Source organism: Zootoca vivipara, chromosome 2, assembly GCF_965207765.1.
Source record: "Zootoca vivipara chromosome 2, rZooViv2.hap1.1, whole genome shotgun sequence".
NCBI classification, from domain to species: Eukaryota; Metazoa; Chordata; class Lepidosauria; order Squamata; family Lacertidae; genus Zootoca; species Zootoca vivipara.
In genome coordinates, this window is record NC_142584.1 from 69,153,396 (window position 1) to 69,166,078 (window position 12,683).

The following is a 12,683-nucleotide window of genomic DNA, read 5'->3' on the forward strand; positions in this document are numbered from 1 at the left end:
CACTAATCCCAGGGCTTGCCGATCAGAAGGTCAGCGGTTCAAATCCCCTTGACGGGGTGAGCTCCCGTTGTTCGGTCCCTGCTCCTGCCAACCTAGCAGTTGGAAAGCACTGCAAGTGCAAGTAGATAAATAGGAACCGCTCGGGCAGGGAGGTAAACAGCGTTTCCGTGTGCTGCTCTGGTTCGCCAGAAGCGGCTTAGTCATGCTGGCCACATGACCTGGAAGCTGTATGCCGGCTCCCAGCGAGATGAGCGCCACAACCCCAGAGTTGTCCACGCCTGGACCTAACGGTCAGGGGTCCCTTTACCTTTACCTAATATGTTTGGTAAGCATACGTTAGTAAAATTAGGTACAACATAATATTATTACTTAGTTTTTAGTTTTTCTTACAGAATAAGAAAACCCCGGCAGGATGTGGAGAACATCTCCTAAGGTTATGTTACACCATTTGTTTTCCTTCATGATACAGGCTTCAATCCTGTGCAAACCTACCTGCGAGTAAGCCCCACTTAACTCAAGGGAGCACACATTTACAGCATTGCATTGTATTTCAGCTACATACTGGAAGTACTCATACTGGCATATGTGTTTATGTTGTGGTAGACAATGGGTAGTTTAGTTTAATATATGTCCTTTCCCAAACTCAGTTCTTAAGAAGGATGGAAAGACCTGTTGTCATTGGTTCCCAGGAGTAGTGTAGACCAGTGTTTCTCAACCTTTTTTGGACCAAGGCACACTTGTTCCATGAAAAAAATCATGAGGCACATCACCATTAAAAAAATTAACTCTGTGCCGCCCTATATTGACTATATAATTATGACTGTAAGAAACACTTGCCAATTGCTGTGTTGGTTGCAATCTCCTGTAATAAGGCTTCACAAGCCGCTGATTTCTCTGCCAGCACAATCCTTTGCTCAGCAAGTTTCAGGTTGAGCTCATCCAGCCAGCTTCTTTAAGTTTGTCTAAAACCACCCTCCCGTGGTGGTGGCTGTTGAGAGCTGCGCTCGCCCCGTGTCGTGACCCGGCCGGCTTCCTTTCCGGCGGGTCAGACGTGACAATGCAAATTGCCCTTCTCGCGGTTGAGAAATGCTGGTGTAGACAAGCATGCTTTTACTCAGATCTCCAGGATTTCAGAAGAATTTCAGAAGAATTTATACTTCCATAGTAGGACCTCCGGGAGGGGCCTGCTGTCACTCTTACCTCCATTAATGAATGCCTGGTACTTCACTTCGTACAAGAGGTGCACTTTCAGGAGAACAAACACTTCCAGGAGTTTTCCCATCACAAGTCATTTGAGAATGGGCTGCCCATATAAGTAATGCAAGAGTTGCTAACCCTTGCAAATGTTTCTGACTCCCCCTCCATGACCTACTGATTTTAGGCATAGCAGCAAAAATAGACACAACACTGGGATGGGGAAAACCAAGAAGATAACCTTGATGCAAGTTGCTCCTTCCCAGGTAATTAGATCTTTTGATGAGCAAAGAGGGGGCCATTACCCCTCTCCTCAGCTGATCTGCATGGATTAGCTAAGGAGGGGAGGCTGTGGGTGTGTCTTGTGGGTGCACGCATGCAAGAGTGGCCACACTCACCACTGGTATGTGGCCTATGGAAGGTTGGCCAAGAGTGAATGTGGCCCTCGTATCCAAAAAGTTTTGGAAGGGGTGAGGACGGTGCAGCATGGAACAGAGTGCCCATTTGCAGATGTATTTATGTGCAACAGGTTCTAACAGATAATGTCAGATGCAAACACAGACAGTAGTTTAGACATGTAGAATATACCACTTTTAATAAAGATCCAGCCTCTAGCTCTACATGCCGGGAAGCATGAGGAGTTGCTTCTTCTGACTAATGGCCTAAGAATTACTATCCAAAACCCCCACTTAGAGTCATATACTACTGCGCCTGCTCAGTTTCATAAATATGATATTGCTACATCTAGCAATATCATAGAGGCTCTAGCTGAAGTTCCTCTTGACTTGGGGAGGAAGCAGGATCATACATGAAAAACTAACTGCTGGCATACCACATTCAATCTGCTGTCCTAATTCAGCCTGATGCCCCCTAGATGTTTTGAACTACAACTCCCATCATCCCCAGCCAGCCCACAAATCTAAAACATCTGGAGAGCACCAGCTTGAGGAAGGTTGTCCTTGTGAAGTAGGAGGGATGTTTGGAAGCAAGTCACGTTTCTTATCCAACTGCAACACAACTGCCTGCCTCCACCACCCTCCCACTTACTCTTGCAGCCGAGATGGGTGGTGACCGGGGATGCACCAAAGCAATTGCTTTTCAAAAGGTCCCGAGCCACTGCAACTGGCACCCCTTGGTTCACAAACTGCTAGGAATCAGGGCTAGCTTCCAGATGCCTTATCCTGGTCCAAGCTCAAAGCAACTTGATTGTTTCCCTGGCAGACCACCCATAACTTCCTCAAACCCAAGAACTCTGAGACCAAGGGCACTGTGCATGTCCCAGGCAGTTCCCTTGTAAGTTACTCAGAGTGTAAAGACAGCCCACACTCCCTGAGCCCTTCCCAGATCTCAGAAGAGCATGCTGGTCACTTACACCTTGATCCTAAACTTTCAGTAGCACAAATTCCAAGCATCTCTAGGCACATGGTTACAGTGGAACGCGGGTAGACAAAGTAACCAGCCACCTCCACTCCTTCATGGTCTCCTGAGAAAGTCGGATGCCAGTATAAGACATGTGGGGATTCTAAAACTCAGGCTGGGAATAACACACACTTAGGTCAGCTTAGGAAACTTTATTAAATCTTTGGAAAAGGAAAAGCAGGCAGAAGGTCAAAACAGAATACAAAATTTTGAGGCCACTCTAGTCTGTCAGGTAGGCGTCTTAGGTACCCTCTTTGAAACGGAAGAGAATTGGCAGGAGATACAGTACTTGACAAATTGACTTAGAGAAATGGTGGGGACAGATCAGGGCCTTTCTTCACAGTCCTAACAGCTAACAAGTCTGAGAATAAATTTAGGTCTCCTGCTTGAAACACAAAGTCTACTCCTGAAGACAGCGAGGAGGGTTCTTGGAGAGCAGAAGCCAAGCCATACGTGAGATAGGACAGAGTGTTGTGAAATATTGCAGTGGCATGCCAGCAATGTATCTAATAGGCATTTAACAGTTTAATTTAAACACATGCACACTGGTCTATGGATACGCATGCGCATTGTTAGTTTTTTATAAGGACAAGTGGTGTGCTACAGTGCTGTCGTGCCTGAAAAGCATACCCTCTCTCAGTCTGCTTCTGAGTAGATTGCATATTTCATGAGAAAGCCAAGTATGTGCTTCTGGGGTAAGTATGCACAGCACATGTTGACCAGAAGGTACATGTGGAGATCCTCTCATAAGTGTGTAGTGATGAGGGGAGAGAGAGAGAGAAAGGAGATTTTTATATCCCTAAGGAGTACAGGCTGGTTCAATGTGCCTTTTCTCCAGCTTCCCTTGCCAATTAAGTGTGCCTGTGCAAACAGATATAGTGCCTCGCTCTCTTAAGCTGACTGTTTCTCACACCGCGAGCCTTCCCAGCCGCTGTAACATTGGCATGCGAATTCTTTGGCCATCTGGACTTGCTCCTTCGCTGACACCTGACCCATGACAACAAAGTGTGGCTCTTCCAAATGCTTCTGAATAGAGAAGCTGGCAGGAGTGAGGTGCAGAAAAGCATCGGGGTGCCCGTCCTGCCGCACACAGCGGCCGTTCTTTGAACACAAGATCTGGCTACACAGCCTTGTGCTGCTGGTCACGTTTACGATGTATGGACCAAGGACAGTGTCCACGTACTTCTTCACATCAAGGCAGGCTTCCTGAAAGGGGCCGAGACCAGGGGGGAAAAGTTAGCCCATTCCAAATGGGTAACAACCAAATTCCTTCAACACATCCTTGCTGTTGTAGGACCAAACCTTTAAGAGCATGAATGGGAGGATTCCTCCTGCCAGTGCCTGATCTCCAAGCCTCATCTTCAGTCCCCCATGAGTTACTCACAAAGCGAGACCAACATCAACACACACCTAATCACAGAACTAACAGAATTCGCCTTCATGACCTTAATCTTTATTTTCATATATTTTTTTAATGGTGTCTTACGTTTTTAACCTTGTATACCATCCTGATATTTTGTGATATGTCAGTGCAGACTTTTATAAATATAAATAAAGAAGCCTGACTGGCTAGCTGGCTTGATGATGCAAAAGGACTACCACTAAACCCATTCAAGCTAAGGGTGACACACACAGTTCTTCCGCCCTCCCCCAATTTATCCTCACAAGAACCTTGCAAGGTAAGTTAGGCCAAGATACTGTGACTGGCTCCAAGACCCCCCAGCAACTTCCATGGCTGAATGAGGATCTGAACCTGGGACTCGACAGTCAGGCTCCCAACACTCCAACCTCTGAACCACACTGGCTCCCACTCCCAACCCTGCTCCTCTGCGTCACTCACCTCAGAGTAACTGTAATTTGTGCTCCCCCACAAGATGACCCCAGCAGCACCTTGAGAAGCACTCTCACCAATGGTGTGGACCAGGTCCTCCTGCAGAACAAGCAGAGCAAAAACAGTGAGTTCACCAGTAGTCTCTTATTCGACATCTGGATTTGCATGCCCATTATCAGTACTCCATGGACCTGTCTGGAAAGGATTAATCCACTTTCCATTACTTTCAATTGGAAAGTTCGCTTCAGGTTAAGTATGCTTCAGGTTAAGTACAGACTTCCGGAACCAATTACACTCATACCTCAGGTTAAGTACGCTTCATGTTGAGTACTCCGCGGACCCATCTGGAACAGATTAATCCACTTTCCATTACTTTCAATGGGAAAGCTCGCTTCAGGTTAAGTATGCTTCAGGTTAAGTACAGACTTCCGGAACCAATTGTGTTTGTAAACCGAGGTACCACTGTATCTTGGCCATACTTAGGATTATGTATTAGGAAAGGAATCGTGAAATGATCAGTGATTAAACATTTAGCCTGCTGCCTTTAACAAAGTGATTTTTTTAAAGGTCTAAGTCCTTCTCCTCAGTGGCTCCTTTGTTAATTGACCTTTGTTTGGATGACCTTCAAATCCATCTTTCAAAGCTTCTATCGGATCGCTTGTCTCACGATATCTTTCTGATCTAACACTTCCTCTTGGACATGCCAACATTATTATTACTTGCCCCTGTCTCCCAGGCATGCAATGCTTTTCTTAGTCATCTTCAAATTCCTCCACAGTCAAGTCATTGCCCAGTGCTGATGCTCCTTCCTCTTCAACATTCTTAGAAACCACCTGATTTCTCCTCTCATCCATGCTCTGGTCACATCCTGCCTCGGCTGCTACAAATCCTGCTGCTCATCACTCTCTTGTCCTCTCACCATTTCAGCAAATTCAGAAAGCCTCAGCTAAAACAATCCCTCTCCCTTAAGATCCTGTAGTAAAATTATTTGGATATGTAAAGTATAGTGCACTAGAAAATGATTTAGAGATGGTGATTACTTTGCTAACAGCAGCCAGGCTTACAATATGACAGAGCCATCCACTGGCACATTTAGTTACCGTAATTGGATAGGCAACGAGAACAGAAATTCATTGAGAAGTTTGTTCGTCTCTTATTGGAACAAAAAAAATGCAGGATTCAGCAAAAACCTATATTTGCCACTGGTTTAATCTCTTGGAATATGTTATTTTTATTATTTATTTAATAAATGTAAACACCTCTTGATTATTTAAAAAAAAACCTCAAAGCAGTTTACAAAATTGGAAGTACAGACCAGGAAATTTAAATACGAGAAGAAGAAATGCATTGTACAGCAATATGCTTAGTATGCTTAGCAGAAAGAGGGAATCATATGTTTTTAATTATGTGAATATTTCTTAGTATACATTATTTATACTGGCCTGTTTTCACACTGACTTTGTTCTGTGCATGCATGGGCTGGGGGGGGGGGCAGAAGTGTTTTTTCAGAGCTTGCTTGGGAGGAGATGCTTGCTATGTGGAGATAGCGTGAGAGGAGCCTGGGCATTGCAGTCAACACCCACCCCAAACCTTACCTATGAAAGAGGCACAAGGTGAGAAAAGGGTAGAAGAAGCAGCGGGAGGAGAAGCAATGGTGTCTTGAAAAAGCATGATCTGAAATGAAGCTCTGGCTTTTTTCCCTGCTACTCCCTACTAATTATGGAAGAACTTCTCCACTGCAGTGTTTCATGTGTTCCTTTAAATTCCTTCTTAAAATAGCTTCCCTCTGCGAAGTCTTTCCTTGGCTCCACTAGATTCACTTGTTCCATGCTTATCACTAGCTAACTCTTCTACAGCCTTCCTTCCAAAACATCCCCACCCACCACCTACACCCCAAATCAAAGCTTATTTTCTCCTTAGTCCTGCCCATTACTGAGAAACTGAAGTCTGCTGGGGAGCGACTGTGCTAGTTTGAGGTTCTGCAGTACATTTTCATTACTGATACAACATCAACATTTATAATTTTATTTTAAAAAACCCAATTTTCTTAAAAGAAATATGAAATAGTTTGATATTTTTCTTTCATAATATTTACTTATAAAATGGGGGGAAATTAAAATACATAGCAATATTCGAAAGCACAAGAATTTTCAACATTGGCTTATTTAAAAACAAGAGCCTTCATAATATTTCTGACCAAAAATAGAAGTGTGACATATACCAGAAACCATTACAAAAGGGAGAACAACAACAGTGTTTTTGCTTAACCAGGAGAAATGTTATGTACATGTACATGTTGGGGTAACTGTTTTTCTCAAAATGAAATATTAGAATATTAATATTAGAGATATTAGACATGCCTACTGCTCATTCCCCAGGAAATCACTGTAGCAGTTTCTTAATGGCAACTGCACACACTGAAGTCAAGATTCTCCAAGCATCCCAACAGAGAAGTATCTCCCACTTCCATCTTGTGTTTTCAGGTTAAGTACTTATTAGCCAAGATTGATCATATTCTGCACTGGGACATCTGAGAAAGCTTACCTGTGAGAGGAAGCTCTGTGTGAACGGATATGCAATGGAAGCATAAGGCAAGACTGGGATGGTTTTATTCTCCGTCTGGTTCACTATCCTGAATGCCTCTTGGACTCGATGACGGACAAACTCAAGAGTCTTGTTGAGGAATCTGAGCTCTTTGGGAAGATAAATGCTGGGATAGAGAGCTCGGCTTTGGTTCCACAGCCACTGCAATTCGTCATTCCTCTGCTTCTCAATCTCTGGACATTCTCCAGTGTAGTCGGTGCTTTTGTATTCGTTGTTATAGCAGTCAGGGAAGCCATAGAAGCCCCATAAACCCTCCGGCCTCAGGGTTCGGCCAAGCGCCAAAGTCAGCTCCATGAACGCCCGACTCATTTGCTCGAATTCTCGCTGAGCTTCCCTAGCCACCTTATCAGCAGGCCAGTCGGGGTGCTGCTCCTTCACCAGCTCTATGGATTTGTTCTGGTAGATCTGCATGGACATCCAGTTGCGAACCCACAAAGGACGCCAGCTCTCCCAGTCCACGACCGCCAGACCTTTGAAACCTGCCTCCGAAATTGTTTTTTCAATATCCTGCCAAGTCTTCCAAAGATGATTATTGAGACTGGCATTTTGGGGGATGCCCCCATTGACTGCTGTGCCATTCTCAGTGTAGTATGGATAATATCCTAACCTGTTGCTGTAGAAAAGGGTAATGTCACTCCCTGTGAATGACTCGTTCTGGTTGACAACCACATCAAAAATCCCCAAGTCAAGGGAAACTCTGTATTTCTCTTCACATTCTTGACTGGGAGCATTCCAGATGGTGATGAATGGGTGATCCAGTATTACAGGGCCTCCACCAGCCATTCCACGGTTCCAAGCCACTGAGAAAACATCTAGCAAGCAGACCCACAGTGTCAAGTATGCTGTGATAATTGCCATTTTGAAGCCCATTTCCTGAGATACCTGGGAAATTGCGCTAGGCCTTCACCTCCTTTTCAGCACCACCTGCTTCTGGCAGAATCGTGCACAAGGAATAATGTCCCTTCCAGCAAAAGCAGAGGCAGCAGGGAGAGAAGTTATCAGAGTCAGCAGTTTGTTCTTCTTACCGCATCTCTCAAGAGGAAAAAAGCTATAAGAGAGGAGAGCTTGTTGGTCTTCATAGTTTTCCTCCTCTGTTTCCAGTTTCTTCCAGAAGCAAACCAAGCAGAAAATACACGTCAGAGTCCTACAATGGAAATATTGCTGGGACTGACCTTTGGTCTTTGCTTATCCAGTGACTTTGACAAACATTTTGATAGTGTTGGCAGAGTGGGCAAAGAGATCCTTATCCCTTGGACTGCCAGTCCTTTGGTTAACAGCTTTGGCTAATCTCTGTTTCCATCCTCAAGCAGAACCACGTTCCTCCTCTTTTGGATCATCGCAGGGTCATTCTACAGAGGCTTCCCTCACAATGAGGAGGCTGGATGTGTCCAAAAAGACATGGCCCTCTGAATGCAGGTTCAATCTCCTATGGTGAAAAAGGGAAGCATCAAGGCAAAACAGGGATCAAATAGTACTGATGTAGCACATTTCAAGTGTTCAGGGCATTTCAAAAAACATTACCTCAGAAATCCTTACAGCAGCCCTGAAAGGTATTACTTTCTCAGCACCCTTAACATATTACAGTTGCCAGGATCTTTTGTGGGAAACCATTAATGTTTAAAGTGGCATGAGAGTGCTCTAAATGTATGGAGCGAGTGATGGTGGTCTCATTTCAGTATCAGCAACGGGAGAGCTTCCTCCAGAACACCTGGGGACAGCAGCATAGTTACAGGAGTGCAAAACAAGCCACATGGCATAGGTCAGGGGTGCCCAAACTTTTTTCAAAGAGGGCCAGATTTGATGAAGTGAACATGCGTGAGGGCTGACCGAAGTTCTTGAGCTTTTTTTAGGATTGAAGTTGTTGAGCTTTCTTTAGGATTTGACCCCAAGAAATAAATTGCCACAGGGGCCGGATTAGGCCCCCAAAACGGACTGTGGACATGCCTGACATAGGTAACTCTGTCCCCCAGCAGAAGAGCGCAGCCAGAGGGCATAAGAGAAAGGGCTGTAGAGCTGCCCCCATGGTCCTCTCTGCCTTGCATCTGTCTATTGAGGCAGTCAGCTCTCTCTGCCTAAAAACACAGTCAGCTCTGTAGAGGAGCTTTGAGCCATTAGTTGCTTTGTAAGAGTCAAAAATGTGGCCACAGATTCTACAATCAAACAGTTCTGAAACTCACCCACCCGCTTCAAACAGCAATCTGAGATAAACATGGGGGTGGGGAAATCACATCATTTTCTACAGATGCTAGGTGGACATCTGCTACTTGTTTACATAAAGTGCAGCACTGACAGGAAAAGTAAGTACAGGTGACTGAGAAAGAATAGGTATGTAGGAATGGATAGTTAATAATGTATTTCATTCTAATATTGCACCCCTAGCTGCCGTCTTTGAAAGCATTCTCCCTCCTTGCTACTTGGGAGGCTGTTCAAGCACTTAATCCCATTCACTAGCAAGACCAAGTCATGTGAGAGATCATTTGAACCTGCCAGTCATTAGCAATCACTGACCACCAGTGACAGAGCTGGATCACAGGGGGAAAGAGAGTAGGAAGAAAACAAGCTCCCAGGACAATACCAGTAAGATATGGGAAGTAACCCATGAAGACACTCACAGGCAGAAGAGCAGGAAGGAGATATTCTACGAACTGTTGCTCCTGGCGATCATCCCCCCCCCCCCGGCGTCCATATCTATGCACTTTAATTCTGAGCTTAAGGAATCTAATTTAGATGCCAATTAGATCAAAGTGATACACCAGCAATTTCCTTCTTTTTATTTATAGATGCTCAGGGGGGCTTTCCAAAGTATTTCAGGCTTTCAGCAGCAAGGATCAAATGTAAACTTTGACAGAGAATAAAGGCTGGGGAATGGAAAATCATTTATGTTGTATAACTGGAATACTGTGTCCAGTTCTGGGCACCACAGTTCAAGAAGGATACTGACAAGCTGGAACGTGTCCAGAGGAGGGCAACCAAAATGGTCAAAGGCCTGGAAACAATGCCTTATGAGGAACAGCTTAGGGAGCTGGGTATTTTTAGCCTGGAGAAGAGAAGGTAAAGGGGTGATATGATAGCCATGTTCAAATATATAAAAGGATGTCATATAGAAGAGGGTGAAAGGTTGTTTTCTGCTGCTCCAGGGAAGCAGACACGGAGCAATGGATTCAAGCTACAAGAAAGAAGATTCCACCTAAACATTAGGAAGAACTTCCTGACAGTAAGAGCTGTTCGACAGTGGAACTTACTGCCAAGGAGTGTGGTGGAGTCTCCTTCTTTGGAGGTCTTTAAGCAGAGGCTTGACAGCCATCTGTCAGGAATGCTTTGATGCAGTTTCCTGCTTGGCAGGGGGTTGGACTGGATGGCCCTTGTGGTCTCTTCCAACTCTATGATTCTTAAGATCTAAGTACCATGAGTAATCTAGCCCTGAACTGTGTAATCAGACAGAAAGTTATTTCCAAGTTTCATCAGAATTCTTTCCCACCCTTGTTAGCTGGAGAAACTGGTGACTGAAGCCAGAATTAAAAGTGCGGTTTTTTAAATAAAAAAATTTAAGCAGATTTTTAAAAATGATTGCTAAACCATTCCCCTCTTGAATTATGAAACAACGCATATTGCTTCATGCAGTGCAGCACAAGAGGTCTTGCAGAATCCCGAATTTATTGGCAGAAGCTTGGAGCAACCGGCCAGAAATTTTGGGTGGGAGCGTTTCATTACCGTGAAGGCGGCCGGCTCCCGCGAAGAAGAGGGGGTGGGAATTAATCGCCAGGAAACGTGCGAAGAAAAAACACCGCACATTAAACGAACATACCAAAAAAGACTTACCGGCTCCGGGGGAAGCGGAATATTCCCCAACCCCGCCCCTTTCCCAAACTTTCGGCCAATGGGGATGGAGAGGGGGGACGTCACTTCCAATACAGGACGGAGGGGGCGCGTGAGTGCTCCCCAGCTTCATACGCGTTCAAAGGCGCGTTTTTGCGGGAGGGGTAAGGAAAGTTGGCGGGGAGCGGGGTGGATGAGGAAGAAAGGGTAGGAGACCCGTCCCGGGGTAGGGCGGGGGTGGATGCTGCTCTACTCGAGGCGTTTCTCAAATCCCAGCTGGAGAAAAGAGGCTTCCGCGTGGGCATGGGCGCGCTGGCGATGCTCGTGATGCCCCTGTAAATCTAGCAGGCAGATCTAACTATTATGCTTGCACCCCCGTGGAGACCGGAGCTCTGCCGCCTTCACCGCGAAAGTGAAGGATTCAGAGTTCCGACGCAGCCAAGCACCGTACACGTGTCAAGTGATCTTGCCGTACGAGGTTTCCGCGCCTCCCGTTTCTGCTTTCCGGGGAAATCGTTCTCTGTTTCTCTCCCGGGCGCGCTTTTTTGGAGGTCGGGGCCATGTGGGGGGCGCTGCTCGGCAGAGGGCAGCAGCGATCCCACGCCTGCAACCCGGGAGGGCGAGGCGCAAGGCGGGGGAACAAATCCCTCGGAGTCTGGTTTCTATTATGCAGCCTGTTCCTCTTGCTTGGGCTTCGAGGAGGGGGCGGAAGGGGTTTCGGCGAAAGGAAACAATTAAGCTCTGCAGCTTCTGGAGGCAAAAGCCCGGGCTGTGCAGCTGTGGATCGTGGAGGCTTAACTCTTCTCTCTCCAGGACGGGCGACGCAGCAGCCAAAGAGTGGCTGGGTGGGTTAGCCTCGCCAAACTGGGTCTTTAGGGGGGGAAATACCATGCACAGGAGCATCACAGGGTATTCAAAAGATCCAAGCCCATTTTTTTTAAGTGCATAAAAATTCGCGTGTTAATTTATAAGCAATTATATATAAACCTAGAAATTACTAGAATTTTAAATTTCACAAAGGCAAGCCAATTACTTTCCTGTTCAGATCTCTCACCTGCACCGATAGCTACTCGACGGGAGCTTTGGTTGGGCAGGCAATCGAAATTGCAATTCAAAGAGGCAGCATAAAGTGATAAAATACGCAGGCAATCAATGGGGAGAATGACCTGATGGGTAGGTACTGTGCTGTGTTTGAAGCCACAAATATTAAGACTGACTTTACACAGCTAGGGTTAACTATATATAGTTGAACTCCTGCCTATCATACAGCTTTTTAAAGTAGAACAGAAGTTTCTCGGGGATTATATATATCCCCGAGAAACTTCTGTTCTACTTTAAAAAGCTGTATGATAGGCAGGAGTTCAACAGGCGCAGCTTCCTCCTGCATTGTGATAAATGATGGGGGTTGGGGGGAAGCGGCACCTGTTCTTTTCCTCTTTCTAACGCAGCTGTTAGTTACAAGAGCCCTGGTGGTGGGTGAGGTGGAGGAGAAGTAGCAACTTTAAGGCTAAGCTTTGAGATTGTGTTTCCTGCCATTTGAGGCAGACTCTGCCCTGGGAATTTTTCAACAGCTGGACTCAGCCTTCAATTACACAAAATAAATGGTGTACCTTTCGACATATACAGAGCGTTCCCTGTCGCTACAATCCACCATTTCACCTGGGCTATCAAAGGACAGGTCCTCTCAAAGCAATAATTTAGGTACAGTCTCTCGCAGTTTTTAAACAAAAGGGTCGTTCTGTGCACAATTGAAAGGCACTCTGCATATGCTCAGAGCCACTTTGCCATAATCCTTTAAAAGAGTGCTCCCTAGAAGAAA

The 12,683-nt window shown here is 45.6% G+C and overlaps 1 protein-coding gene across 3 annotated transcripts; it reads right to left on the reverse strand.

The window, feature by feature from the left end:
* Nucleotides 1-2,750: 2,750 nt before the first annotated feature.
* HYAL1 (hyaluronidase 1) lies at nt 2,751-11,454 on the reverse strand. 3 transcript variants are annotated; one of them, XM_088662174.1, is made up of 4 exons: nt 11,340-11,454; nt 6,989-8,474; nt 4,454-4,543; nt 2,751-3,819 (listed from the first exon to the last, which is right to left on the reverse strand). In XM_088662174.1, exons 2-4 carry the CDS (start codon nt 7,916-7,918, stop codon nt 3,505-3,507), a joined length of 1,335 nt encoding a protein of 444 aa, XP_088518300.1. In that variant the 5' UTR covers nt 7,919-8,474; nt 11,340-11,454; the 3' UTR covers nt 2,751-3,504. The 3 variants fall into 3 exon arrangements, with proteins under 3 accessions (XP_088518300.1, XP_034961932.1, XP_034961931.1); XM_035106041.3 differs by lacking the exon at nt 11,340-11,454 and adding an exon at nt 10,868-11,011; XM_035106040.3 differs by lacking the exon at nt 11,340-11,454 and adding an exon at nt 10,760-10,861.
* Between the last annotated feature and the right edge of the window lie 1,229 nt (nt 11,455-12,683).

What these genes read in the sequence shown, in the direction of transcription:
- HYAL1 (XM_088662174.1), bottom strand. Translation starts at nt 7,918, where the DNA reads ATGGGCTTCAAAATGGCAATTATCACAGCATACTTGACACTGTGGGTC. An exon ending in CACAGAGCTTCCTCTCACAG is followed by an intron (nt 4,544 to 6,988) that starts GTAAGCTTTCTC and finishes CTTGTTCTGCAG; the next exon opens with GAGGACCTGGTCCACACCAT. An exon ending in CAAATTACAGTTACTCTGAG is followed by an intron (nt 3,820 to 4,453) that starts GTGAGTGACGCA and finishes GGCCCCTTTCAG; the next exon opens with GAAGCCTGCCTTGATGTGAA.